This window comes from Astatotilapia calliptera, chromosome 13, assembly GCF_900246225.1.
Source record: "Astatotilapia calliptera chromosome 13, fAstCal1.2, whole genome shotgun sequence".
In the NCBI taxonomy this organism is placed as follows: domain Eukaryota; kingdom Metazoa; phylum Chordata; class Actinopteri; order Cichliformes; family Cichlidae; genus Astatotilapia; species Astatotilapia calliptera.
In genome coordinates this window covers 30,890,822-30,914,845 of record NC_039314.1, presented here as the reverse complement: position 1 = coordinate 30,914,845, position 24,024 = coordinate 30,890,822, and the positions used below count along the sequence as shown (strand labels likewise).

At 41.9% G+C, this 24,024-nt stretch overlaps 1 protein-coding gene across 2 annotated transcripts; it reads left to right on the top strand.

Annotated features, from left to right (window-relative positions):
- The first annotated feature begins 836 nt into the window (after positions 1–836).
- Positions 837–23,155, top strand: edaradd (EDAR-associated death domain). Of its 2 annotated transcripts, XM_026189447.1 has the most exons (7): positions 837–1,238; positions 1,352–1,613; positions 11,786–11,844; positions 12,219–12,261; positions 13,498–13,574; positions 20,832–20,880; positions 21,894–23,155. In XM_026189447.1, exons 2-7 carry the CDS (start codon positions 1,556–1,558, stop codon positions 22,286–22,288), a joined length of 681 nt encoding a protein of 226 aa, XP_026045232.1. In that variant the 5' UTR covers positions 837–1,238; positions 1,352–1,555; the 3' UTR covers positions 22,289–23,155. The 2 variants fall into 2 exon arrangements, with proteins under 2 accessions (XP_026045232.1, XP_026045234.1); XM_026189449.1 differs by having other exon boundaries at positions 839–1,613; positions 13,501–13,574.
- The last annotated feature ends 869 nt before the right edge of the window (positions 23,156–24,024 follow it).

Sequence of the window (24,024 nt, the reverse complement as noted above, 5' to 3'; positions counted from 1 at the left end):
TGGGTCATAGTGTGTTAAAAGCCAGGGCATAGAAATGTGTCTTTAGTAAAGATTTAAATTGATCAAGTGTTGTGCAGATCTAACATTTAGGGGAGACTATTTGAGACTCTGGGACCTGCCACAGAGAAGGATCTATCACCACGAGATTTGAGATCAGTCCGTGGTTTTGAGCTGGACCTGGTGGTTTGTCCTGGAGCATAGGCAGAGAGGGGCTCAGACAGGTAAGGAGGGGCTCGGGCGTTAAGAGACTTAAAAACAAAAAGTCAAAGTTGAAATTGGATCCTGTAGGAGACAGGAAGCCAGTGTAGAGAAGCCAAAACTGGGGTTATAAGCTCTCTCTGTTTGGTACCAGTTAGCAGGCGAGCAGCTGCATTTTGGACCATGTGAAGATGATGGATGGAGGCCTGATCTAGACCATAATACAATGAATTGCAGTAGTCTCATCTGCAAGTAAGGAAAAGGTGAATAACACGCTCAAAGACTTTAGGAGGGATGGCTTTACCTTGGTCAGCTGTCTTAACTGAAAGAAGCAGGACTGAACTGCTGCACTCACCTGCTTATTCACTTTAAAAGAACCATCAATGTAGACACCGAGGTTTTTTACATGTGTTTACAATGGGAGGAAAGGGGCCCAGAGGCTATGGTTATGGTTCCCGGGCAGAAGAGGGTCGAATGTGGTATGCTCTAATATAACTTATTCTTTGCACAACAGAGTTTTAACCTGCAGACAGACGGAAGCTCCCAACTAGTAGATTTGGACAGACAGAAAAAGAAGAGGCAAATATCCAGAAATCCTACCAGTGGCTGGACAGAGCTGAAAGACAGCACAGAGGCACTGAAGATCCAGAGAGCCTGTAACACCAGGCACGTTTGGGTGCTTTTCAAAGCTGTACTTTCCCAGTTTTACTTGCTTGTGCACCTCGTGGAGCTGAAGCAGCATTACAGAGCCTGACTAATTATAGTGAAACCAGTTATTTCAATTTATTGCTGCTGAAGGTGCTTCTACAAGACTGGCGTAAAAACTCTCCTTTTCACATGACGATATTTCTATTACAAGCAAAAGCAATACGACCGGATCGAATGGGACACCTACTGTGCTGATTACCCCTTCAGCTTTTTTCTTTTACCTGAAAAGCACCGCGTCAAACAGAGTTGGTCCGCTAGCGTCCCAAAATAAAGAGACGGAAGGCGGCGTGAAGAAGCGCTTTGAGCATATCTGGAGAGAAGTTTGCTCGTCTGTGTGTTCGCTTCTTTTCCTTTTTCAGAGGGCTTTGATTTTATTTTAGATATTAAAAAACATGAATATTTCATCATATATTTCTAGCAAGGACGTATTCTTCTGTCGTCATAGATGAACCGCCTTCGGCTGGAAATTACGGGTGGGCCTTGAAGGCAGCATTAATCCTCGCACCTTTTCATCACAGAGGTGTTTCATTTGTTTGAGTCGCCGCCGCTGGGGTGGCATTGGAGCTTTCTCTGAGGTCGGGGCAGAGGATAACTGCGTGTTTTTACTGCGTGGAGACAGTTTCTGTCCGCTCCTTTTACATTTCCCTGCATGGGAGACATCCCAGCCTCAAACATGAGCAGTTTGAACGCGTACAAAGAACCATTTGGTGAGTAAAACATTCATTTCACTGTCCGTGTCAGAGCGCCGTTGTTTCATTCATAACTGTTCTCAACAAGTGTCGTGAAAAGTTTCTTAAGATTTGTCACTATTGTTTATTGTGTGTTAAAACGACATGTTGCCACATAAAATAATGTATTTGATCAGATTTCGTCTTCATCTAAAGTATTTTGAACTTAATTCAGTTCAATGGAGCGTCGTTTAGGATGGAAAGGAAGAGCAGCATCCGTTTGTTGGTTAACCACACAACCAAGAAAGTTTCCACAATTAGAAAAATTTCCTTTTTCGACTAAGCGGAAAACCCGCTGGCCTCTGCGCTGGCATCTTATTTGCTGTCCAGTGAAGCTGTGGCGTGACGTGTGACCTTCACGCATTCAGTGATATGCTGAGCGGAAAAGAGTAGGCCACCACAGTTCCACAGAACGAAGTCTAGTGGGCTAAGACAGATTAGAAAGAGGCTCCGTTTGTGGTTTGTATTTCCGTGTTAGTGTCTTAACGACTGCTTGTGCCTCTTGCGTGCTGTAACTGATGGCTTTATTGATCACTGATACGTGCTGTGCTTCACAGCATTTTAAAAAGAACACATTCTGGTTTTAATCGCACTTTTTAATAATCATTTATTCTGGTTTTGCTGTTTTGTTGTTCTATCTATTTACATATTGACTGATGTGTCTTAGTGAGGTGTTGGGCCACCGCCATGTGCCAAAAACTCTCCAGTGCTTTCCTGCACTGATTCTCCGGGTCTCTACAGGGACGATGGAATACCATTGTTTCAAATGATATGATGATGGGGTGGACAGCGCTGTCAGCTGGGTAGTGACTGAAGGCCACAGCTAACCTATTTGCTTTATTTTATTTATAGTTTTTTATTACTGTAATTTAGCACTCATCAGGGAGGAACAGCATCCAGTATTGAGACCAGTCCAGGTCATGCTGGACAGCATTTGTTCAATCAGATACACAGACACATCCCAGAACGGATTCCCTGCTCTGCTTCAATAAAAACAAAGCAGTGTGTGTATGTCTGAAGGAAGCTGCATCACGCTGGGCATGAGTCACACATCATTTGCTTTTGAATGGCTTGTTTGGAATATCAAGTTATGCACACTACCATAAAATATTAAAATAAGACTGAGCCTTGAGAATATCCCAAATACAGTCTAAGACTGCAGGGTGTTCAGTTGCGCTAACCAGTTAGTCGTCAGTGCTTCCCAGCAGCGTTATGGAAATCATATGGCCTCTGGAGTCTCTAATCCTGGGGTCTGATGCACTTCAATATTACTGTTGACTGACGTCTGTTAGACGCATCTCCAAGCAGAGGGCAGGGATAGCTCAGTAGGTAGTGTTCGTCCCGTGACTCGGGGGTTCGAATCCACTGAGCAAGGTACCGTTCCTACACACTGCTCCCCGGGCGCTGGCTGCCCACTGCTTCACCGAGTGAATGGGTTCAATGCGGAGGACTAATTTCCCTACAGGGAAGAATAAAGTATACATTATTAGAATCTGCAGCAGGTTCATGTCCTGGAGAGGTAGCTGATCACTGGAGTTATAGAAAACGTTAAATAAATCATCTAAACAGTTTAGATGATTTGAAATGAATCTGAGAGTTTCAGAATGGTTTTGGTCCTGGAAGTGTCCGTGTGCCAGTGACGTGACCCGTGACCTGAAACGAGTTTAACATGAGCAAAATGAAATCAGAATAGAAATGACTGGAAAAGGCAAACCAATGTAACGCATTGTTTTCTGAACAGCTGGTTATGGCAGCTAGTGTTAGGCTGGAGACCTTAAAGTGACCCTTTGCCTACATTCTCACATCATATGAGAGTTTAAGTTCAGAGAAGGTTTCACTGACTCTGGCAGAAAAGATGTCCTCCTTCACTGACTCGTGGGCGACCACAAAGAAGTCTGTAAAGAGAAGCAGAAAAAGGTCTTTCGACGAATCCTGTTACGTGGCACCAAAATGAATATTTATCTCCAAATTACTTTGGCTTTCTTCTGTGAACAAACCACCCCGTAGACCAGGGGTCCGTTCTTCGTACCTTGCTTACTACATCCAAGATCAAATCATCGCGCTAACTCTGAGCTCGCTATTCCGGTTCTCCGAACACACCTGTTGTTGACGATTAGTACAGCTGGATGAAGTAATGTGAGATCACTGGGTGTCGTAAAAGGGGCTACGCATCGATAGTAGAAACATTGATCGGCAACCCTCTGATTGGTCGGCGAAAATGTCGAAGGAGCGCGCTCGATGTTCTTCGGCAGCAGAGCAAGAACTCTTGATTGAGGGATTTCAGGAGTTTCAGAGTTTAATTAAAACGCAAGGGAACACTGCAAAGGCTGCAAAAGCAAGGAGAGAGGGCTGGCAGAAAGTTGCTGACAAATCAAACTCGTAAGTAATTTAATAATAACAATAATAATGGAGTGGATTTATATAGCGCTTTACAATGCCACTATTCAGTCACTCTCACATTCACACACTGGTGGAGGCAGCTACAGGTGTAGCCACAGCTGCCCTGGGGCAGACTGACAGAAGCCAGGCTGCCATATCGCGCCATCGGCCCCTCTGGCCAACACCAGTAGGTGGTAGGGTAGATTTATTATATTACATTATATCCTCTTTCACATTAGAGCCACAACAGGACCCACTAGAACATGGGAACAGGTAAAAGTGGAATATAAGAATATTCTACAGAATGGTAATATTTATCACTTATATTGCTTGTCGTCTCTTGGAAAGAGACCCTGGAATAATCTGTTTGTTTGTTTATAACAGCAACCAAGAAAAGGGCAGAGCAAACAAAGACAGGTGGTGGTCCTGCACCCCCTCGTCAACAAGTTGGTTAAGTGAATAATACCCTCACGGGAATATCGATATCTCTCTATGAGCACACTGTCGCGCTGAGCTAAAGGATCCTGTCTGTCCCGCAATATACGCTGAGTTCTGAGGACTCTCCTTATCAATCTTGCACCTTCCGCAATGGGTTGGTCGCGTATACGGACAGGATATGGCTGCGACAGACTTCCCAAATCCACCTTCGCTTTTATAGCCGTGGTCTCTCATCTTGATTACATGAAGTAATTTACAATTACTACTCTGAAATATGGATTACATCTGTAATAATCACATACATGTAATAGAATGTTAATAGTACATTTCCCTTTTTTAAGGAAATGACCTGTATGTATCTGTGTGACATCAATAAAAGGATCAAGTGCTGCATTATCTTTAGTTACATTGATGTTATTTATTTATGGTGAAACAGTGGTGGAATATCGCTGTTGCTTTCGTATAAATGAAGCGGACATACCTGCGTGGCCGCGATCTAATCCTGTTTACATAAAGTAAACCTGCTCCCGAGCAGGTTTACGCTTACGGCTCTGTTGCTATGACAGCAAGTCCCGGATGAGCTTCGGAGAACCGAACGATCCAAGATCACGCGAAATCGTCAACAATCAAATCCAGCTAACTTACTTAGCGAGGTACGAAGAACAGGCCCCTGATGAAGCCGTTCTTCTTGCGGATACTTTGATCCTTCTTTGTTGTCACCCATCGTCACAGACATTTGCCTCTCTGCTGTCTCACCTCAGACACCAACAGTAGCTCGTGGCGTATGCCTGCAGACGCAGCGTTCAGGCTCTGCTGTGGGATGTCCTTTAAGTGAAAACCACTTTGTTTTTCCTGCCAAACGACTTTCACGCACATCCTGTGTTTGACACGGGATGATGAACATGTGGTTAATTGGACTGTGGGTTAATGGCTGTTTGTCTACAATCCCATATGATCCAGGTATACACTGTAGGTCCCTTCACCATTACTAAACTGTAATTTAGAGCAGAGCTTGACTAACTCTGTAAGCTAAGCCAGGATGTGGAGCTTCAGTTCACGCAAAAGTGGTCATGATGTTGGAATAGGACATGAGTCAGGTTCAACTGCTTTTTAAAAACGCTATAAATTTGTATTTACAAAGGGGAAAAATCCATGGACACAGCCTGAAAAGGATCGTGCAAACACTAAACATGTTAGTCATTTTAGTGCACAAGTTATGTTCTTCCCCTTTAACACCAATGCAGAGAAAAACCACAGCTGCAAACAATGTCTGATAATACGCAGTGACGCACTCACACTGTTGATACCTGCGGGTTTGCAGATGTGTCAGCAGTACCAGGGATATAACGTCTGTAGATTGTGATCAGATTCTGTATTTAGAGTTATCAAACATCAGATCTTAAACTTGTTGCTAGCACTCTTGGTTAAAAGAAGAAACTACTCCGTTTCTCGCTCTGAGTTCCTGTGTAAACCTCCACCGTTGGCCTTTGTTTCGGTAAAATTGGTCATCTGGTATTTTTGAAATTCTACATAATTAATCTCGTATTCCTATTTTCTATTCAAATTACATTTACTCACATCGATTCACTCAACTGGAGTGAGTGAACATGGTGCTAATTGCTAGCTTGTTATTTTATGACGTAACTACCCATTCAGCTACCGTCGCTAGCACAGGATTGTCCACGTGTCTCATGGAAAGGAAAATAAATATTACGTCAATAAGGCAAAGACTCAAAACCTTTTCAAATTTGATGATTCTTAAAATTAGTACTTCATTGGAAGGAAAAAAAGCAAATTTACTCTTGTGGGGTTTGACAAAGCGCTGGTCATCTGCAATACTGCATCTGTTTTTCATTTCTTTTTATAAATGAGAGAAGCTATATAAACCTATAAATTTAACCAACTATAAGAGAACAGACATCCACCGAATAACTGAAGATAAAAATGTTGTAACACTTTTTTAATGGATCCAGTTTAAAGATGTGTAGCTCTAATGTGCAGCCATTGCATTAGAAATAAGCAGTGGCCCTGAGGGTGCACTCACTAATAAAATTAACTTGAAATGAAATGTTTCTTTTACCCAAGTCAACATATTAACAGTTTTCTGCAGCAGTGTTGCCTTTTACTTGTATACATTTTTGTTTTTCATAGAATTTTAATCACTTTTTTAATCATGGGATAATGTAGGTGACACTAGGGGTGGGCGATAGAAACGATATAAATTTGGCCAACGATAGAGCGATATAGTCAAAATCTCTATCGCCATAGCGCATGTTGATGATGTCATCAAGCTGTGCCTGTTTTGGTCGAAAGCATCGCAGTGGCTAAAACCATGATCATCTGCAAATTATGGCGGGAGACAGTCATAGCAAAGAGATGAAGCACTGTTGAAATATGGGGAAAGCCAAAAACTGCGCTTCCTCCACTTCTGTAACATTGATTCATTAATGTTGAATTCTCTCGCAGCTGCTCTGTTCCCATGTTGTTGCAGTATATTAATAACTAACCTCGTATTGTGGATGAATAATCTCAGTTGTTCTCCTGACTGAAGTTTGCCCCGTGTATAGCATCCTGCTATGCGATTGCATTTGTCCCTGACCACCAGAATCCCTCACGTTAACTTTTAATGAGTGGGGAAAAAAAGATGGCTTCATCCTGCAGCTTCACTGTGCTAATGTTATGCTAACATAGCTGTGTCGCTAGCAATCACGTAGCACATCATTATATACCAGCTAGCCCAACTTCAGTAACCCTACAAACGCCACTGCTGTTTAGTTTCCTGTCTTCATTTATGTTGGAAGTGACAGCAGAGCTGTACGTTTGAATTAGTTTCAGAAATCTCTGTCAGAACATGCTATGAAATGTTTAGGTGTAAACTAGCGATCTAACTTCCTGTTAACTTCTAACTCCGTTAAATTTAATAAATTCTGTTTTCATGGATGTTAAACTTAATTGTTACACCCGATAAAGCAGCAACGCTGATGATTTAACTAAAGATGAAAGAATTTAGACCGTTTTTAACTCTCAGTGTTCGTTTGACTTTGGAACCTGAAGTGGACGGAGTTTTGGACCCAGATTACTTCGTGAAGCTCCTCACTACGGCAGCCTTAATGCAGGAACCAGAATTCATACATAAGGCACACTCTCGATTTTTGAGAAAATTAAAGGATTTAAAGTGTGGAAAATACGTTATACAGAAGAAAAGAATATATCGTGATATATATCGTTACCGCACGTGCTTCGCGATATGAATTTTAGGCCATATCGCCCAGCCCTAGGTGACACTCACAGGGATCATTTTCTGTGTAATTTATATGATCCACGAAACATCCCTTTTTAGATTGGTCAGATACCTCCTACACGCTTTCATGTGAACACACAGGGGAAAGCCTGGGTTACCTGTGCACGTTATACCAGCTATGTGTGACCAAGTATCCCAGTAGTCAAGATTAGGGTAAGTGAATCCAGATAACAGAAAGACACCCTAGGTATAGTAATGTCAGTCTGTAGCACAGGTCCCTGAAAGTCTGTGTGCTGCAAACAGTGAGCAAAAAAAAAAGAAGTACACACAAAGTAAACTGTGCAAATTTTACACACCGCCAGTCTTTGCTGTTTACGCCCTGATGCCTACTCTTTATTAGAACCACATCTCACTTTCAGAAAAGAAAGTGAAAAGACTGGAAAGTTCAGCCCTTTTCTAAATGTTTATGTCCTTTTTAATATATGCTTTGAAGGAGGGGTATAAACACTACACCACCAGCTGAATTCTCTACAGTTCAGGAATATGCACACTGAATAATGAAGGAGACACACGTACCACCCAGGGCCAGGTATGTTAGGCCGAGTTTTTACAAGGTGTGTATTTAGCTGCTTTCAGTCTAGACATCGCTGTGGCTTGGGTCAGGTATTGGCATGCCATTCACTTCCATTCATGTGTAGAAAGAAGCACATGACAGAGCACAGGCCTTCTACACAGGCTGCTGAGAAACTGCTTTATCCTTTCACAGCACACATGGGTGGTCAAAAGGGAAAAAAGCTAGGTTCACCTGTGTGGAATTATGACCCTTAGCAATGTATTATGATGTGGTTTATATTTCATCTCTTGAACTTTATCCCGAGCATGCAGATACATGCTCTGCATTCCCAGAGAGGGAGAAACAATGCTCCACTGATCTGGGGTTCAACTTACACTTGATAACTGGGTGACTGGTCCTGCTCTATACTTAACGCTCTATACGACTCGGAGGTGCAAAGCGACGTTATATGCTGATAGTTTTGTCTTTTTTAACCATTAGTCACCTAATTTACTCCAACTTTAGCCAAACTACATTGGCTCCCTGTCAAATAGATGAGTTCAGTTTAAGGAAACATTTGAAGTTGGATGAATGATTTACAAACTCTGAATGTGATGTTTAAGGCGAGAGCCTGCGTGTCCTTTGTGTGTTCTCTTTATTGTTACTCATGTATGTAGGAGGTCAGACAGTCGCTGATCGAACAACCACTGCAGTTCAGTTCTGATTGACACTAAATGACCTTCTTCACTCTTTCTGAACTGAATGTTGCAACATAGAAAACTGTACCCTGCTGTATGCACGTGCTGAGCATTTTAACAGTTACACCTCAGGTGGGTCACATGTCTGAATTTAATACAAAAATGGCAACATTGATTGTTTTACATCAAAACAAAAGAACTCTTTATCTTTTCAAGTTTGCTTCCTAATCTGTGATCATGAAAGGGTGAAACGGAACCCACACTACGATCGGTCCAACAAGTAGCCGCAGTCTCTAAACCAGGGCTGCCCAATCCCAGTCCTCGAGATCTACTATCCTGCAGCTTTTAGATGCATCCCTACTCCAACACAGCTGAATCAAATGGTGTGATTACCTCTTCAGCATGCCATCAAGTTTGGCAAAGGCCTGATAACAAGCCATTCGGTTGATTCAGGTGTGTCAGAAGAAGGATGCGTCTAAAAGCTGCAGGACGGTAGCTCTCGAGGACTGGGATTGGGCACCCCTGCTCTAAACCTTAAAGAAATCTGGAAAAACAATGAAAAGACTCAAAAATAATAAAACCAGCGAAGCAACGGCCATGGATGTGACATGAACTCAAGTTAGCAGGAGAAAGCTGTAGTATCAGGAGTATTTTTCTGCAGCTATATACATAGTTCAGGGAGTCATCGGCAAGTCCCATGACTGAATTGTTTTCATTTAGCTATGGAAATGCATATTAGCACATCCAGCTTTGGTGCTAGGAGTCCAGTCACATCAACAGACAAACTTTTTTACAGTAATGAGGTGACATCAGAATTTCTGACATTAAGCAAACATTGCCCTGTTTGATTTTTCCAACAAGAAATCCACAGTCACTGCAAGACCTGAGGTGTATACGTAATAAGTATATATAATCATGTGACATCCAGGAAGTGCAGCGTCATACACTGACAAATACCACTTGGAGTTAAGCCTGTGCTTTATGGTGAGCTGAGCTCTCAACTTTAATAAGATAATAATGACTATTAGGTCAATTGTTTGAAACACTGCAGATGATATACTGACTGACCAGCTGATGGTGGAGCGCTCGGTGTCATCATCAAGTTCTTTTTGATGAAGACAGATAATTAAATTCAAGAGAGGACTTTTTAGCAAGCGTAAAGGAAAGGCAGCGTTTCTCTGGTTTGTGCCATCGTTTCTGTTTCCCACACCTGCAAAGATACAAAACTGAAGCTCAACCTGAAAGAGTTTCATTACAGCAGAGGAAGCGGATCAGTCGGGGAAACCGCCATTTTTAGGGTTTTTAAAATGATTATTATTATTTCCAGATAATGTCATAACACAAGGCTGGGCAATACGGCACATGTAATGTGCATGATTACACACACACACACACACAGGTCGTGGCTGTGGAACAGGCACGTGTAGAAATATGTGCTTTAACATCAGAATCAGAATCAGAATACTTTATTGATCCCTGGGGGAAATTATTTTTTGTTACAGTGCTCCATTTTAAACCAACATTAAGACAAGACAGACAATACGCTAACTAAGAATAGTACAATATATACATACATACATACATACATAAGTCACTTATAAATAAATAAATATTTGGAAAAGATCAGGATGTATCTTATTAACTAAATGTCCAATACTGTGAATTCCACATTTAAGCGAAGGATTCAGGTTGTTCTGGGTTATGCTGGTCTTTGTAGAACTGTAACACATTCATGTGAATGCTTTGTTTTTCTTTATAAACCTTCATCAAAGAGCTTCATTACTGTGGGAAACTTTCATTTACACGCCTGCATCTTATCACAATAAAAGAATTCAATAAATATTTGTTGGACTTTGTTTTACTTGACGACTTATTTGGTCAGTAAATAGTTAGTCATTTTTCATTTATTTAGTCAGAGCATTGTAACTGTGTGCCCTGATGTCAGCCACGATGTGTTGGTGTCTAATCAGGGAGCTGAGTAGGAAGAGAAAAGGACAGAGTGGGAAGTCGTGAGGTTGAGTCATTTTGGCTGTGCATCTTTTTCCCCTCGACATTGTTGTCTAAACAGAATGTTTTATTTGTTTTGGTCAACCCAGCTTTTATTTTGGAAATGTTTTTGACCATGACCTGACATTGAGAAAAACCCACCATCAGAGCATTTTATGATTATCGTTATTACTAAATACAGTTCTTTAAAAAACGGTTTAAATCTGAGCGACTGCCAGGATGACTCCTGATATTTAAGCAAGTCTCCATCCTGATCCGCCGGCGTTTGAGTGGAAATGTGTAACGTACATATTTCATTACTTGACTCTTGTTGTCCTGAGAGCTCCATGGATGTCTTATGACTTTAAACTGAAACACTATGTAGCTCTGCATGTTTAGTTTTTTGTACACGTGTAAGTTATCTGCTGTAACCCAAGAAAGACCAGCTCAGGACTGTATTTGGCCTGAGTGCAGTGCGGTGCTGAAAAGCCGTCTTTGTGCTGCTCTGTGAGCTGTTGGAGGTCAGAGTCGTCCTCTAACAATATCCAGATTGTTTCAGAGGAGTTTTGCACTGTTATCAGGTGACTTTACCTTTTGTCTTATGTTTAGGAAACCTACATGTAAACTCAGACTTTGCACTTTTTTACTTATAATGTAGTTGCAGCCTGTTCTTACTCTTTCAAATGACCTTTTACCCAGTACAGCCCGGCACGGCCCAGCGCGGCACAGCTGTCACCGTTTCTAATCATTTCTCTTGACTGTGGCCGTCTCTGTGGAGTAGGAAGTAGATCAAATGAGTAATGGTGACCACATCAACATTCACTGTATTAAAGCCTCTTCCTTTTTTCGGAAACAGACAGAAGCAGCTCTGAGCCTGTGGAGGACACAGACACCACCAGCTTTGTGGCAGAATTTGTGAGCAACCTCATTATTCTCTTCTCCAGCCGTGTGTTTAACACTCTCATTGTCTTGACTTGTCTCCTATGTAGTTTGTTTTGTGCTGATTTCTCATTGTTCTTCCTTAGAGTCTTACAGTAATCTGCTAAGAAATGTACCATAACTGAACACAGTGTGCTGTGATTGCTAGCGCCCGAGGGCTCATCAAAGAACAAGTTGCAGCAGGCTGTCTTTGCACACCAGAGTAATTTTCTTCCTCAGTTACAGTCTTTATCTCATGAAGAAAGAGAGTAGGAAGCTTCCAAAGTAGACAACCTTTTTCTTGCTCAGGTTTCTGTCTTCAGTTCTGTTTGCTTTTCATATCGTCATGTCTGTGTTTGTCTGTCCCACAGTCCTTGGAGGCCAATTATCCCGTGCAAGTAACAGATCCCCATGGTGAGTGAGGGCTTTGGCCTGCTGTATAAAGGATTTATGGATATTTATTCTGTCATCAAAATAGTTACAAACTGGATTGGATTTTATGTAAAAGTCAGTTTTAAGAAATGGAAAATTTAACCAATTTATCTTAAATTGCATTTTAATTTTTCAGAAAAATGTGAAGTAAAGATTTTATTTGAGATGTTTTGGTTTTTTCGAGAACTTGGATCTAATGTTTTACATAATGCGTGATAACGGAGAAACTTGGGTGTTAGTCAGGCAGTACAAATGCATGGCTTTGGCCATCTAATACATCAATTAATGCTGTTGCTGTTGGGTTTGTAAGAAACACTTTCACCTACTCTAGTAAAGCTCTGAACGACCTTGGTGTGTCTGTCCGCCTGCTTTAAGCATTACATCACCGTCTGCTTGTTAACAAAGTCAAAGTTTGGGTTAAATGCAGAAACAAGGGACCTTGTCACCTGCAGACAGAAGCAAGATCTTTTCAAACGAGGGAGCTCCATTGATTCACTATGTTAGAATTTTTTTGTCCTAACAGATTTTTACCAACAATTCTGACATCAGTCTGGTAGGACGTCTCAAACGTTCAGTTTATACAAGCTACGAAGATAAACGTACAGTCAAAAGGCCGGTATCAGAATGATGGGCAGCACCACAGTGCAGTCGACTTGGTGGTGCCAGTGGAACCAGACCAGTAGGAACCCGTGTTTAGTGGTGATGCGAGTACTGGTAGGAGTTGCAGGATGAGCTCTGATGTGTTCCAGTACCAGTGGATATGACCTAACTGCAAAAGCAGCTTAAGAAACGGGATATTGTTCAGTGTCAAAGTCAGTCGACTGATGTCCACCCAGCAGAAGCTGCTGTTTGGCTACACTCGCCACTCGAGTCAGAAGACAAACAAGCAAAAGCTGAAGGCAGCTGCAGCAAAAGTCTGCTAGAGCTGAAATTTTCACATTCTTACAGCAACCAACTCAAAGTACCTCTGATCTGAGATGATGTACTGATGGCGTTTTGGATGCAGCTGTGTCTGTGATGCTGAGTAAATGACGACGTGGTGGCCTTCCTTTCTGGCTGGTGGTTTGCACCTGGCCACAGTCGGAGCTTTTGCACCTTTTCTTCTGTTACTGTGAAAGATGTTTGATCGTGTTGTTCACTGAAAACTGCATTTGTATTGTACACATGTATATGTATTCATTCTGACTGTAACGCACTCATGTAGTGATGTGTTTCCAGCAGACGCTGTGACGCTGCACCTCAGCTCGATGCCCTCGAGATACCTGAGTCCCTCCTCAGAAGACAGAATAAGACAGGTCAGCATTACTAGCTCTGATGCACGTGACACACTTTTAGTGCCAGGGTTCAACAGATGTGGTACGGAGGCTAGCCACAACAATGGTAACAATTCATTATGGTCCACATGCATTTAACACATGTACGTTTCACGTGGCACGACAACACTGAACACAAAATGATTCAACGTGTCTGTTTCACCTGGTAACAGCAGGGTGAACCATGGGCTGTTTACATTAGGATACTATACTACATCAGGGGTGTCAAACATAAGGCTCGGGGGCCAGAACTGGCCCACTGGATGTTTAAACTGTATATAATAAAAACCTCCCAACAGCCACTCGCAGTGCACGAATGTCTTTAAATTCTAGATTATTTCTTACAGTTTAACATTTATTGTGTTTACCACAGCAGCATTTCTTTATCATGTTGAAAAACAGATGTACTGTTGAAACTAGAGATGGACCGATCCGATATTACGTATCGGTATCGGTCCGATACTGACCTAAATTACTGGATCGGATATCGGAGAAAAATAAAAAATGTAATCCGATCCATTAAATATCACGAAAGCACCTCACAAAACTTGCAACACGCCGTAACTCACCTCAGAACGTTAGCACGTCGGAGCAGTATGCATCACGTGATAGAGCGGCTGTGGCATGCAGGACCTGTCGGTGGTCTGGATAGCATTTGGAGCTTCGCTAGCAACCCGGCATTTCATCTCCGACAAAGTTATCCCCGAGAGAAGTAAAGCAAGTGTGTAAGTCCATCTCTAAATGTTTGTAAAGCATTCCTGCGTTAAGCTTAACAAGCGACTGCCTCTCCGGCTGCTACTTCAATCATGAAACTGCTTAACGATCAGCTGATCGGCTTTTCTGTCGGGAGTACGTCTCTCTTGTTTGTTTTTGGCCCACTTTGCACCAGAAAGAGGAAACCAGCGGCTGAACAACAGCAGCACGTTTAAGCTTGATAAGCTGTTGTTAGAATGTATTTATTATTACTTTCTACTCGAGGATCTTTTTCTACGTAGCTGACGCTGGTAACTGTGCAGGGGCGGATCTAGCAAAGTTTAGCCAGGGGGGCCGATAGGGCATTAACAGGGAAAAGGGGCACAAAGACAGACTTTTCTTTCTTATTCTCATTTAAAATGTCGAGCTTTTAATAAATAATTATCTGACACCCAAAGTTTTAATTTGATGTAAAATGAATAGAAGTCAATTACTGTATATAGTGACTATTAAGTCTAATATATATACCCTAGTAAGCTATAGTACTTTTTCCTTTGGGAAGGTGCCATCTGTGCAGTCTGCAATTTTGTTGAAGAAAGATGTTGAATCTATTTAATATTTCTTGAAAAATAATTGATTTCTGTGCATTTTTTTTCACACTGCATCAAATTAAGGTTGATTACGTTGATTAAGCATCATGAGGTGGAGCGTGAGGGGTGGTTCCCTATTTTTTATTTATTTATTTTTGTTGTTGCTGGGAGTTGGAACCCTATTAGTTAGGTTGCTTAATATTTATGCTAAGTACTAGAGATGGCACGATACCACTTTTTTATGTCCGATACCGATATCATAAATTTGGACATCTGCCGATACCGATATGAATCCGATATAGTGTTTTTTAATCAACAAAACTGTTTTTTAAATATCTTGCTGCATTTTGTATAAGTTCATACTCAAGTTTAAAACAACAACTACACTAAAGCTATTCTGTTATAGCTTTAGGGGGGGTGGCTGTAGCTCAGGTGGCAGAGCAGGTCAGCCACTAATCAGGTCGGTGGTTCGATCCCAGGCTGCATCCTGGCTGCATGCCAAATATCCTTGGGCAAGATACTAACCCCGTGTTTGCCTACTGGTGGTGGTCAGAGGGCCCGGTGGCGCCTGTGTCCGGCAGCCTCGCCTCTGCCAGTGCGCCCCAGGGCAGCTGTGGCTACAATGTAGCTTGCTATCGCCAGTGTGTGAATGTGTGTGTGACTGGGTGAATGACTGAATCTAGTGTAAAGCGCTTTGGGGTCCTATGGACTAGAAAAGCGCTATACAAATGCAGGCCATTTACCATTTACCTGTATGCAAAAAAAAATATTTCATAGTTCAGCAATACTGATCAATCTAATAAACTTAAACCTACACCATCCTCCCTATTCTGGTATTTTAAAGAGTACTTAGCGTAAATATTAAGCAACCTAACTAATAGGGTTCCAACTCCCAGCAACAACAAAAATAAATAAATAAAAAATAGGGAACCACCCCTCACGCTCCACCTCATGATGCTTAATCGACGTAATCAACCTTAATTTGATGCAGTGTGAAAAAAAATGCACAGAAATCAATTATTTTTCAAGAAATATTAAATAGATTCAACATCTTTCTTCAACAAAATTGCAGACTGCACAGATGGTACCTTCCCAAAGGAAAAAGTACTATAGCTTACTAGGGTATATATATTAGACTTAATAGTCACTATATACAGTAATGGACTTCTATTCATTTTACATCAAATTAAAACTTTGGGTGTCAGATAATTATTTATTAAAAGCTCGACATTTTAAATGAGAATAAGAAAGAAAAGTATGTCTTTGTGCCCCCTTTCCCTGTTAATGCCCTATCGGCCCCCCTGGCTAAACTTTGCTAGATCCGCCCCTGCACAGTTACCAGCGTCAGCTACGTAGAAAAAGATCCTGGTGTAGAAAGTAATATTAAATAAATTCTAACAACAGCTGATCAAGCTTAAACGTGCTGCTGTTGTTCAGCCGCTGGTTTCCTCTTTCTGGTGCAAAGTGGGCCAAAAGCAAACTAGAGACACGGACTCGCGACAGAAAAGCCGATCAGCTGATCGTTAAGCAGTTTCATGATTGAAGTAGCAGCAGGAGAGGCAGTCGCTTGTTAAGCTTAACGCAGGAATGCTTTACAAACATTCAGAGATGGACTTACACACTTGCTTTACTTCTCTCGGGGATAACTTTGTCGGAGATGAAATGCCGGGTTGCTAGCGAAGCTCCAAATGTTATCCAGACCACCGACAGGTCCTGCATGCCACAGCCGCTCTATCACGTGATGCATACTGCTCCGACGTGCTAACGTTCTGAGGTGAGTTACGGCGTGTTGCAAGTTTTGTGAGGTGCTTTCGTGATATTTAATGGATCGGATTACATTTTTTATTTTTCTCCGATATCCGATCCAGTAATTTAGGTCAGTATCGGACCGATACCGATACGTAATATCGGATCGGTCCATCTCTACTAAGTACTCTTTAAAATACCAGAATAGGGAGGATGGTGTAGGTCTAAGTTTATTAGATTGATCAGTATTGCTGAACTATGAAATATTTTTTTTTGCATACAGGTATAACAGAATAGCTTTAGTGTAGTTGTTGTTTTAAACTTGAGTATGAACTTATACAAAATGCAGCAAGATATTTAAAAAACAGTTTTGTTGATTAAAAAACACTATATCGGATTCATATCGGTATCGGCAGATATCCAAATTTATGATATCGGTATCGGACATAAAAAAGTGGTATCGTGCCATCTCTAGTTGAAACGGTGCTTCTTTGTCTCATATACAGATGTGTGTGTGAGCCGTTGTTTCTCTGGTCCACACTAGATCAAATCAAGCTGTATGTGGCCTGTAATATAAAATCAGTTTGTGAGCAGTAATTGAATTGCTCATGTTTCTAGTGCAGCGCTCACTAACTACAGGGAGTGCAGAATTATTAGGCAAGTTGTATTTTTGAGGAATAATGTTATTATTGAACAACAACCATGTTCTCAATGAACCCAAAAAACTCATTAATATCAAAGCTGAATGTTTTTGGAAGTAGTTTTTAGTTTGTTTTTAGTTTTAGCTATTTTAGGGGGATATCTGTGTGTGCAGGTGACTATTACTGTGCAGAATTATTAGGCAACTTAACAAAAAACAAATATATACCCATTTCAATTATTTATTTTTACCAGTGAAACCAATATAACATCTCCACATTCACAAATATACATTTCTGACATTCAAAAACAAAACAAAAACAAATCAGCGACCAATATAGCCACCTTTCTTTGCAAGGACACTCAAAAGCCTGCCATCCATGGATTCTGTCAGTGTTTTGATCTGTTCACCATCAACATTGCGTGCAGCAGCAACCACAGCCTCCCAGACACTGTTCAGAGAGGTGTACTGTTTTCCCTCCTTGTAAATCTCACATTTGATGATGGACCACAGGTTCTCAATGGGGTTCAGATCAGGTGAACAAGGAGGCCATGTCATTAGTTTTTCTTCTTTTATACCCTTTCTTGCAGCCACGCTGTGGAGTACTTGGACGCGTGTGATGGAGCATTGTCCTGCATGAAAATCATGTTTTTCTTGAAGGATGCAGACTTCTTCCTGTACCACTGCTTGAAGAAGGTGTCTTCCAGAAACTGGCAGTAGGACTGGGAGTTGAGCTTGACTCCATCCTCAACCCGAAAAGGCCCCACAAGCTCATCTTTGATGATACCAGCCCAAACCAGTACTCCACCTCCACCTTGCTGGCGTCTGAGTGGGACTGGAGCTCTCTGCCCTTTACCAATCCAGCCACGGGCCCATCCATCTGGCCCATCAAGACTCACTCTCATTTCATCAGTCCATAAAACCTTAGAAAAATCAGTCTTGAGATATTTCTTGGCCCAGTCTTGACGTTTCAGCTTGTGTGTCTTGTTCAGTGGTGGTCGTCTTTCAGCCTTTCTTACCTTGGCCATGTCTCTGAGTATTGCACACCTTGTGCTTTTGGGCACTCCAGTGATGTTGCAGCTCTGAAATATGGCCAAACTGGTGGCAAGTGGCATCTTGGCAGCTGCACGCTTGACTTTTCTCAGTTCATGGGCAGTTATTTTGCGCCTTGGTTTTTCCACACGCTTCTTGCGACCCTGTTGACTATTTTGAATGAAACGCTTGATTGTTCGATGATCACGCTTCAGAAGCTTTGCAATTTTGAGACTGCTGCATCCCTCTGCAAGATATCTCACTATTTTTGACTTTTCTGAGCCGGTCAAGTCCTTCTTTTGACCCATTTTGCCAAAGGAAAGGACATTGCCTAAAAATTATGCACACCTGATATAGGGTGTTGATGTCATTAGACCACACCCCTTCTCATTACAGAGATGCACATCACCTAATATGCTTAATTGGTAGTAGGCTTTCGAGCCTATACAGCTTGGAGTAAGACAACATGCATGGAGAGGATGATGTGGACAAAATACTCAGTTGCCTAATAATTCTGCACTCCCTGTATGAAAACCACAGCTGTTTTATTCCCTACATGCCTTTCACAGGTAACAAGTCCATAGGAACAGAGTAAAGCATGACGTGCACTGTACTGTTAGACACTCTTTATTAAAAACTGATGCTTTGCTTCTTACAGAAAGTGATTGGTTATCCTGATTTGGCACAACTGTGTGGCCCGTGCAGTTAATAACAAAACGTTTCCTATGGCCACATATCAGCACAAAAACAGATTATAACAGGGAGGACACACAGTCAGCTGTGGTGTCCTTCCAGTCTACAAACCTGGATCTCTCCCTTTGTTCCCTGTTGTGCTTGAAGAGAACACAGTGGCAGCGTGGCAATGCACTGGTTAGCACCAATGGGTGGGGATCCTCTGAAAATACGACCGCCAACAACCAAACATTATTCACCAGATCTAAAGACACAGAGCATAGTCTGTGAGAACCTTTTATTTTAAGCTGTGATTATACAGGATGTGGTTTGGTCTCACTGAAGGTGCAGCTGTGAACTTTGCTAATAACAGAGACCGAGCACAGTAGGAAGAGCGCTCACATGACTCCATTTCAGGGCGCTCTCGGAAACAGTGCTGCTGCTGTCGGTAGCGAGCTTAAAGGGGACAGAAGATTTGACCCATTCCAGTCTATTCCAGTCTCTCCACTGGTGAAATATTCACACCCCTCCAGCACAGCGTCTCAACTCTCTGCTCGACCTTGATGTACTGTGCAACATGGCTTCTGTTGAGACATGTTTTATTAGCACCAGCCAGGAAAAAGCATCACATCTAAACCTCTGATCTACATTTGCAGCCGAGTGAAACCTGAACCTGCTCTAACCGAACTGCAGCGACTACTGAAGGCAGTAAATTTACCACAGCATCAAACAAACGGCTGATTAGCTTTTTCTCAGCGTACAAGCATTGTGAAGCGTTACAGCCATGACGATTGTAGGGAATGTAAACGTTTCACATTGTTAACGATTTAAATTGTTTCCATGGTTGCCTCAGTCCCAGGAATGGTCATAATCCTTTCTCTTATGACACCGGGACATGGTGAGGATTAATGGTCCATATTGTCTTCATCCACAGCATGCTAGTATCCACAATCCAGTTGAGGAATATACCTGCTAAATATGTACATAGAGTTAGAGTTGCTAGCTATAGTGCTGCAATCTACAACGTCGCTCCACACGGGGCACTTTACCAAACTGCACATCACGGCCATCAGAACTTGTGTTTGGTACATGCACTGCAGTATTTTTAACACCAAAAAGATCAAATGAAATCTATTAAGCTGTAATTCTGTCTTTCTTACTCACTCCACTAATGCAGTAATTAGAGTTTGCAAGTATGGGCATATACTGCTTTCTCATTTTCATGGCTTTGACAGCACATGTATAGACTTCCTGCAGTTCAGGATGCAGTAGCACTGAGGCCAACACAAAAGTGGATGTGAGGCATCAGCAGGAGAAATGTAAAAACTCTGCCTCATGCCCGTGTGTAGCAAATGTTTTGTCTTTTACTGCAGCGGCTCTGCAGCAAAGTACAGCAGCTTGAATGAGCTTTATAATTTTTAAGTATAAAGGGTTGCTTTAATAACTGTCCTCCGTAAAATATATCCTCACTACTTTGCTGCGTATGTTTTCCACGACTCATGAAAAGGTCATTGATGATATTTGGTTGCGACCGACCACTCCAAACAACACTCAAAAACAATGTCTCCACCTTGAGTTAATGGTAGTATTTGCTAAAAAGGTGTATATTCCTTTACAAATATTACACACCAGCACCTGCAAAATGACACAGAATGGAAGTACTGGGTGTACGGGCTGCCCTGCTGAGACACCCAGCAAATCCCATCATGCACAGACATATTTGGATTTAGCAGAGTAGTGAATGTAAAGTTGTTCTTTGCAGCGCTCATTTTCACATACCCTCAGCAATGTTTGTAGTCCGGGGGGGAAATGACCAGTCCACAGTAGCATGTGCCTACCATTCATTCTTTGCTTCTCTGTGTGCAGCCAGTGGAAGATGTGGAAGAATGCACTTGCCCCACTTCTTCTTCACCAGGTAGGTCAGTTACTCGTGCTGAACCCTTTAAATGAAAATATCAGAAGGAACTGAAACACCGCTTATCAGACTAACAGCAGTTTTACTCTTTGATTTAAATTTGACAGTAATAATCATATGATGGTTACACTTTGGGAGAGGAGTTTGAACACACCACAATCTTCACGATGGGCACTGTGTTGTACTCAACACAACTAGAAGAATACGTGACTAAATTATTAAAGAGGACCTGTTCTGCTGCTTTCAGCTTCATGCTCATTTCTTTCACTCTGCTTGAGCTTTGCATCATTGAGTTCAGAAAGCTTGGGATGACACAGCGGTGCAGTGTTTAGCCCCGTTCACTCACAGCAGGAAGGTTCTGGATTTGAGTCCTTTCATTGTGGACTCGCGTACACCAGTGGGTGCTCTCTGGTTATTCCAGCTTCCTCCCATAGTCCAAAGACATTTAAGTGTGAATGGTTGCACTCCTGCCTTTCACCAATGAAAACTGGAATAGTCCAGAGCCCCTTTGCAACACACTTCGCTCTCCTTTTGTGACACTTTTATTCTGATGGGCTGTAAACAACAAAGGCTTCTCGTGCTTTGAGCAGAGCTGTTGACTAAACTGTTGAACATAGCGGGTTTGTTTTTTTTACTCTACATAACATGCTTCATTCACCCATTCATACAAGCACTTTGTTCCATGCTTAAAAGCTTTCTAACAGTGGGGTTGGTATCTTGGATATCTGGCGTGCAGACTGGAGCAGACCAACCTTCCAATGAGAAGGTGACCTGCTCTGCCTCCTGAGCTACAGCCACCCAGACTAAAGCAGTTTGATAAGCTTTTTGCCTCAAAGGGATTTCTTGGATGTGTTGAAACCTTTTCCATGTTAAATGTGCGTTTGGTTTTCATCGTAACAGAAAACACTGACAAGCTAAATAGTTGTTAGCAAATTGTCGTTAGCAGATAGCAAATGTTATTTGGTAATGTGCTTGAGCTAACTCAATCTTTCCTTGTCCATCTCTGAGTTCAGACTATCCCAAAGAACTACAGTTTTTAACGAACCCCTGCGAGAAGTGCTTCTGCCCGGCACCCCCTCCCAAAATCAGCGACCTCATGAACGACAAAGATCTGCTGGACTTGCTGCGGCTCAAATTGGATCCAAACCACTGCACCATCAAAAACTGGAAAAACTTTGCGAGTCGTTGGGGGATGAGCTATGACGAACTGACCCTGCTGGAGCATCGGACCCAGGGTTCCTTGTCCCACAGCCCCACCCAGGAGTTCCTGTTACGCTACAACCAGAAGACGGTCACTGAGCTCACTGAACTTTGCCGCATCTATCAGCGCATTGATGTGCTGCGACTGCTGCAGAGCTGGATAGAGAAGGATTGGCCGTCGCGCTGGCAACACACACAATCAATTTGACTCTTAATCTTTCAGGGTTGTACTTGATTTCCTAATTTTCATAAGCTTTGATACATGCTACCAGTTTTTTGTATCTTTAGTAAATTGTGAAATGGATAAAACAATGCTGTCGAACCTGTCTGTAGAGAATATTGCACAGTACTGACCTCACGCTGTTCTGGATATAGTGAATACAATGCAAAGTCACAGATCTGATCGGTGCATGCAGATCACCAGTATATTTCTTTCTTGTGACCTGACGTTGGCACACCTGCCGCAGATTCTGAGTCTTCGGAGCAGTGTTAAAGATTGACATTAACTAAATCAGATGGAGTTGGATTATTCAAATTCAAGCAACGATGTTGATGTCAATGCTGCAAAATTTCATTTTCTTACTTTCTGTGTTTCAAAGGCTGTTTAGAGATTTTCATAATACCTGGGCAGAGGCAGAAAGATGTCACTGTGCAGTGCAACTCAACAAGAACAGAAGTTAAAGGACAAAACACTGGAGTTGGACACTGAAATAGCTTCACCGTAATGGGACAGTTTAGACATAGTGATTCCACTGACTTGTTCATTAACACAGCGGTCCCCAACCTTTTTTGCTCCACGGACGGTTTAATGTCAGACAATGTTTTTACGACTTTGAGGTGTGGCGGATAAATACAACAAAATTCAATGATCCGACCGAGACACAAACGCTGGTGTTTTGTAAATATAATAATAAACGCAAATTCACTGTGTAACTGTGTAACTTTATTAGCAGCGTCCTCCTGAAATACACCAACAACATTGACAGTAACGTCCTCCTTAATCCCCTCTGGTTGCTATGGACACGCATAAATATTTCTTTCAAAAGAAGACGCAGAACTACAACACGGGAAAGACCCAGGGAAACAGAGTTCACGATAACAACCCTGAAAAACACAAATTTCACACCCGAGCCTCAACTCTCACGGCCCGGTACCACGAGTCAGACCGGTACCGGGCCGTGGACCGGGGATTGGGGACCGCTGCGGTAGAAGAGATTAATTTCACACTTAGTTCTGAGACAGTGTATCCATACATCTGATGGTTTCCTGAGTTCTTAAGGGAAATGTTTCCCACCCCATTACAAAAGTACTCATTCCTGTCAACCTTCACTGTCTCAGTTTTTCTGTTCAGCTAAATATGAAAAAGGGAAATCCTGATTTCAGAAACACTAGCATGGCTCTAGGTGCAAAGAATACCCCCACCCCCCAAATAGGATTTTCTATTGGTGTGGGTTACTGTTTGGGGGTTTTGGGGGGGGGGAACATGAGCCCATGTTAACAGGATCCCCTTCATAACTTTTTGAATACTAAACATTAGCATAAAGCTGAAAGTAGAGCCACGTTATAAACATTAGTTTATTGGAGTCAAACACCTTTTGTAAAATTACCCAAAGAAAATAACCTGTAAACTAAAAAGCATGCAAAGTATTTTTACGAGCTTTTGTTTTATCAGTATGAAATAAACATGTAAAAAAAAAACTTGTCAATGTTTTTGTTGTTTTCAAATATTGAATTGCAATATCAGAACAATCTCAAAGGTGTGTTCCATAACCTGATACAAGAGCCTCAAGTCCGTGAGTATCACATATTTTAGTAATCATTGTATTTACCTATATGTAATGTAATGAGGTTGTTAGAATTTTATACTCATCATATCAAGTGGTATGGCAGGAATGGACCGTGGGTTAAATCACTTGTATGGAGGGATGTTTCAACAATTACAGA